Here is a 6,319-nt window from a genome sequence, read left to right as displayed (position 1 = left end):
CTTAACTGCCGTATGGAAATTTCTCCTTAGACGTTTTTAGATTTGTTGTTCTGAATCCAGTGTAGGGCAACTTTACTGTCAGACCATATGACAGTGTCAGTAATCTTGACACCATCGGTAATGAAAACGGTTCTGAGGTAGTCAGCTATTTTGACCGCACTATAGTTGGTCGTCAGCTCAAGTTGTGGTATGCTCTTCTTTTTTAAGAGAGGCGACTCTTGCTTTGGAGAAAACCAGGTTTGCACCCGTGTTGGTCCATCAAATAGGCTGCAGCCCCACAGACCCTTTCACCTAGCATCACAGAATATGTGAAGAGAGTAGTTAGTCCCTCTGTTGGCTGTGAAGCATGTGAATTCCTGGTATGATATGTTCTCAAGGTCTTTCTTGATCTTTAACCACTCTTCCTGAAGTTCTGGTGGCAAAACATCGTCCCACCTTTTAGATAGTTTCCAGACCTTTAGCATAAGAACTTTGGCTCGTACAATTATGGGAGCAAACAATCCTAGAGGGTCAAATACTTTTGAAAGATTGCTCAAAAGTAGCCGTTTGGTAAGCGGGGCTTCCTCAAAGGTAGGGGGTTTTATGCTTAAGTGGTCAGTCTTGTAGTTCCAATGAAGTCCTAGAACCTTGAGAAGATCTGAGCCTTCTGTTGTTCCATCACCTTCTTGTGTTACCATTTCGTTGAAGGTTGGATCATTACTGATCCATTCTCTTAAAGGCATTCCGGCATCTGACAGAACTTCCCTTGCAACCTTGTAAAGACCGTAGAGGCTGACTGTTGCAGATAAGGAACCAATTAAGTTGTCCACATAAAATTTGGTCATGAGGAAACTAACTTCAGGTGAAGTGGGTTAAGTTTCAAAGTGATGTTGCAAGGTTGACTGGAGTAGAAAAGGTGAGCAGGTGGCTCAAAAGAGAACTGATCTAAACCTACAGGCTTGAAGGTCCTCTTCATTGTTAGGATCTTTTAGCCAGATTAAACGTGTATAATCATGATCTCTAGGTTGGAGACCCACCCGTAAGAAAGCTGTGCTGATGTCTGCCAATACCGCAAAAGGTCCAGACGGAATTTCAACAACAGTCAAGGATGGGCCAGAGTATAAGCAATCATACAGACTAGGGGCCTGCTTGTCCATCCGGGCACTTGCATCAAACACAATATGAATGGGCGTTGTAGTTGAATCCTTAATCACAGGTAAATGGGGTAAATAATGTACGTTGGTCAACTTGAGGTCTTCTTCTGGTACTGTTTCAATGAAGCCGAGAGACAGTTGTTCTTTGATGATCTGGTCATGAATTTCCAGATATTTATTAGTTTGTTTCAGCTTGTGAATAGTACTGTTCAGTCTTTTCCTTCAGAGTGCGAAGTTGGTAGGGAGTTGTTTCTTATCGACTTTCCAGGGGAAAGATACCTCATTTTGTCCTTCAACCATATTGATGGAATTCTTGAATTCTTCCAGTACAAATTTATCCTCAGGTGACATATCTTGATCAACAATTCCAACTGATTCTAGGGTCCGAAGCTGTTGGATGGGGTCTTCAGCAAATTTTCTATCAGACATCTAAAGTGGCATCTCTAAGCAGCTTTGGAAGGTTCATCAACTGCTAGTCTCATTACAGTTACAGAATGAGTACTAACAGGGGTGTCATTACTAGGCAGTTTACCAGCGACCAAATATCCTAAGGAGGACTCAATCAGGTTCACTCCGTTTGCTTGTGGAGAATGGATGAAGTCAAAGTAGTGATCTATGCCAACAAACAGTTTCACCTGGTCAATCTGACTGCTTGACAAGTTAGGGTCAAATAGAGTGACATTCCTGCTCTTCAGTTCAAAGACTATCTACAGAGTCCACGAGGCCTAGCGCTCTGAGGTAGTTTAGGTACGACAATAGCCCTATAAAGTTACAAGGCTGTCATCGTTTACCCTGACAGGTACAGTGACCGTAGTTGTATTCTCTAGGTTCTTTGGTATCCCAGAACCCACTGATGCTCAGTTGGACAGGATCGTCTCGTTCAAGTTTACACTCTTCCACTGCCTCATGTGTGATGGAGGTGCGTTGTGCCTCAGAATCAAACAGTGATCTAAGTTCCTTGGTGTTGCCTGAGGGCGGACACACCACTTTCATTAAGGCGGTAGGGAGAATTCCACTTGTTTGTGATTTTAAGTCTTTGTCACTGTCATTGTCTCCACAATAGTTCACAGCAGAGACTTCAGTTGAGGAATCAGGGCACAATGCTGAATGGTGTAGTCCAGTTTTGCATGACAGACATTTGTGGAACTTTACAAGACAACATGTTGTCTTATAGTTAGGTGAAGTGCATTTCATGCAACAATTTTGTGCGGTAAGTCTTGAAATGCATTCTTGCGTGGTCTTGTAATTGTCACACTGGTAGGCTTTATGTTCTGGTCTATCACAGACTACACAACTTTGAGTTCTATCTGTCTTATCAGGCTGACCCGAAGTGACAGAGATACTCAGATTCGTGACATCATGTTTCTTGGTGGTGTAAGAACTAACCTGGGTTTTGGTCTGATTACCTGGTCTATTAGAACTTTGGTTAGGCTTGGGTTTTCTATGTGAGTAATCCTTATTCTTATCCCTGGGTTCAAAATCCAAAGAAGACAAGGTCAGGATTATCTTTCCTAGGCCCTCTCTAATATCTAAGAGTGAGGGGTAGTCCCGTCCACACTTGTTTTGGATTTGCTCTTTCCCCTTGCCAGGTAGTTTTTGGAAAACTAAAGGACCAAGTACCAACATATTGTTCAAGTTTAGCCCAGAAGCCATGTAGTGAATCCAGATCTACAGAAGGCTTAGGCAGGCCTGCTACTTGACAAATTAGAGATGAGGTTATTTTCTCTGGATCAGCATAAGTTTTCTTCAACATGTCAATGGCGTCTAGATAGTTTTCATTCGTGACAAGGATATTTTTAATCAGAGCTAGTGCTTCACCTTTCAAACATCCCTTCAGGTAATTAAATTTGTCAACAGCTCTCAAGTCTGGATGAGAGTGAACGTTAGACTCGAAAACATTCCAAAAGGGGGGCCATTCTCCATCGATCCCTTCAAATTCTGGTAGTGACAAAGACGGCAACTTAACCTTATGCAATGGTCTAAACTCTGTTCCAATACTCTGGGGTTTGGCTTCCATGCAAATGATTTTTAGTTTCTCCAGAACTTCAGTGCTTTGCATGATGACTTGGTTGGCATGACACCACTTTGCAGTGAGTTGTGTTCTATCAGGGTCTTTCTCAGAGAACCCTTCTTCTCCAAGTTGATCTAAGTACTTAAAGTTAAGTTCTTCATACTTCTTTATTTGAGACTCTAGCCTGAGACTGAGACAATATACCTCCAAGGTCGAGGACTCAACATCACTTGCCCTTTGAATTATGTCAGCGGCACTTGTGCATAGAACCTTTGCAGGTTTCCTCATAAAGTTGGAGGGAATATGCTAATTGTGTCACGGACATTTTATGAGTTTAAAAGGGTAACAAAGCAAAAAAATCACAGGACAACAACACAGGCCTTAAAACATCCCGCTGAGGATGCCAATTTTCCTTTGTGGGAAATTTGTTTCACTCAGTGGGAAGACTGAAGGAATATACTCTACAAAATTATGAGGGTAATTCCTTCCACTGAGTGTTCTCTGGTAATACAGTAAATTGTATGAAATGGGCTGTTAAGCGCACAATTCTTCCGTGTGCTTAACGTGTTTTCAGACTTGTGTCAGAAAATCCGGAGGATTAATAATTGCTTTGTAAGTTTTAAGTAGGCTAGTTAAATTCAGGTAAGAGTAAGTTAGGTAAATGAAATTAATCTAATGTGGACTATGAATAGACCAAGGCCATAAAACTCCCAGAGCAGTTCAGTTTGGTCCCGGAATTCAATTAAGTTTCGACCCGGTTAAAGTAAAATTAAGGTAAACTAATCCCAAATAGTAATGCTATGTAAACAGACAGACCTAATTTTGACTATATTTTCTACTACGCCCATGTTACTATATAAACCCCTATAAGATTTTTCAATTTGAGTCTATGCCTAATTAATTCTCACAATCTCCAATATTACAATAGCCTAACTACATAAAAGGGCTCAAAATTTAGTTAAGGTAAGAAAACAGTGCATAACGTCTGAAATAAGTAAGTTAAACATTAATAGACGAAACCGCTTTCTAACGAATGACCGTTGGCTCAAATCAGCCGTCCAATCATGGCGTCCTAGCCTTTGTGGAAAATTGGTATTTTGACCTATCTTTAAGTTAGCCCAGTTTGGACACACACTTCTTAATTCACTCCTAAACTAAAAAACAAATCCTATATATTTAATCAGAAGCCCAGAGACCCCTAATTATATTCGAGGAAATAAATTGGTACGTCGATAAGAAATGTTTTTCTACTTACCAACTCTCCGAAATTCCGACGACAGTTTAGTATGAATGGCTGTTTCAAAGCTTGGTTGCAGATAAGTATTCGGATAGGATATGGGTTAGGATAGTTACAAACAGGAAAAGAGATCATACAAACCAATTATCTTAAGGGTTATTAATTTCTTAAACCCTACAATACGTAAATTAAACTCAAGACGAAGTTTACGAAACAAGTTGTCATCTATCTACCATGCTGTCTGTTTGAACAAGGCCTCAAAAACCCGCGTTCGGCCTATTGCTTCCCCCCCCAAAAAGCCTCTGCAAGGACAATGGTTCTTATCACTCCCTAAATCAATTAAATAACTTCTCAATCAATTTGAAGGGACAGATAAATCTATTTATTAAATCTATCTGTCAAATATTTTAAACGTTAAGTAAAATTAATCACATTATTCAAAATATAATATTAAAATTTCTGCAGAGCTTATACTAAAGAAAATGGGGTGTATTTATTTGTAGTTCTTAGCAATGACTTTGTTAAAGTTAGAAAATGGATATATATAATATAAATTTACAACAATTATAATGATAACCTAATGAAACAAAGCGCCTGGTTTTTCAGGGCTACTTCCTTCACCAATACAAAACCAGCATGTCGAGTCAGTTGTCGACCATTCTCAGGCGTTGATTTGAACAAGGTATATACCTTGGATTTGACCTAGTGACAAACTGACCAAAAGTTATGTTAATATACGAGTTGCCATGTCAGTTTTAGCTCAAATAATTGCTTCCGTGGTTTTCCATAACCATTTTTTAAATTATCCGAAAAAGTACCCCCATGCTGCTTCCAAAACTGCGAATTCACTCATATGAACATTCAGGTGTTTGTCAGGTTATGGTAAATCTATCATATTACCCATCTCATATCGGCTGTTCATGACCTCACAAAAGTGATTTATCGTGTTATCTTCGTCCCTTTTCTTGACAGATTTTACTAATTTTTTTTTCGCCCATGGATATTTCACTAATACCACTCTCTGAATACATGGTTTGTCAACATTAGTAGCCTGTGTATGTCCAAACATTCTCTCTTAACTTATCTTCTTGTAAGTTTTAACTTGACTTGACATCGGTCACAATAATGTAATAGTTAACCCATTTACCGTGAAGGTACGCTTTCTTTGATCGCATTATAGAGAACGGGCGCGGGGCAAATTTACAGCAATAAGAAACATCTCGAAAAGAATATAATAATAATAATAACAACAACAACAACAACAACAACAACAACAACAACAACAACAACAACAATAATAATAATAATAATAATAATAATAATAATAATAATAATAATAATAATAATAATAATAATAATAATAATAATAATAATAATAAATGTTTCGTAGGCTTAGTGCTGGAGAACCATGACTCTCTCTCTCTCTCTGTTAGTTATAAATTGTAATTAAGGGTGAAGCCATAGCTAAGAAAGAGGTTTTATCACATGTTTTTATTGAACGAGCGTAATTGTAGTAAGCAATGACAGGCTAGGTAACAATACAATCTCTATCAGTATATATTAAGAACTGTGCCATGTTCCTTGAGGGTTGGGCTTCGGTAGTGATATACTGTCATTGCTTACTACAATTACGCTCGACCGAGTCACAAATGAATTCATAATCATTTGCAGAATCCTCTTTCCTATTACTCTTATTAATATGCGATCGCTTTTTTTTTTTTTTTTTTTTTTGTTATAAAATGGCTTTTAAGACAGAAAGATGAGTAGGTTGGCTCCTCTCACCCTGTCAGTTTTATGTTTCCACATTTCTCTCCATTATCATATTATATCAATCTTCAGCCGGCCGAGAGAGAGAGAGAGAGAGAGAGAGAGAGAGAGAGAGAGAGAGAGAGAGAGAGAGAGAGAGAGAGAGAGAATGATGATGGGATGTGAATCACA

At 38.8% G+C, this 6,319-nt stretch overlaps 1 protein-coding gene across 1 annotated transcript; it reads right to left on the bottom strand.

The window, feature by feature from the left end:
• Positions 1-1,913: 1,913 nt before the first annotated feature.
• On the bottom strand, positions 1,914-3,432 carry LOC135203958 (uncharacterized). Its single transcript, XM_064233887.1, has 2 exons — positions 2,720-3,432; positions 1,914-2,601 (listed from the first exon to the last, which is right to left on the bottom strand). Exons 1-2 carry the CDS (start codon positions 3,430-3,432, stop codon positions 1,914-1,916), a joined length of 1,401 nt encoding a protein of 466 aa, XP_064089957.1.
• Positions 3,433-6,319: the final 2,887 nt, after the last annotated feature.

This window comes from Macrobrachium nipponense, chromosome 44 (genome assembly GCF_015104395.2).
Source record: "Macrobrachium nipponense isolate FS-2020 chromosome 44, ASM1510439v2, whole genome shotgun sequence".
In the NCBI taxonomy this organism is placed as follows: Eukaryota; Metazoa; Arthropoda; class Malacostraca; order Decapoda; family Palaemonidae; genus Macrobrachium; species Macrobrachium nipponense.
Note: the sequence above shows the minus strand (reverse complement) of the source record. Positions and strands in the feature narration are given on the sequence as shown.

Bases quoted from the DNA above. Each gene is read 5' to 3' on its own strand.
- LOC135203958 (XM_064233887.1), bottom strand. From the start codon at position 3,432: ATGAGGAAACCTGCAAAGGTTCTATGCACAAGTGCCGCTGACATAATT. The intron at 2,602-2,719 runs GCAAGGGGAAAG...TTTTGAACCCAG, and splicing joins AGTTTTCCAAAAACTACCTG to GGATAAGAATAAGGATTACT.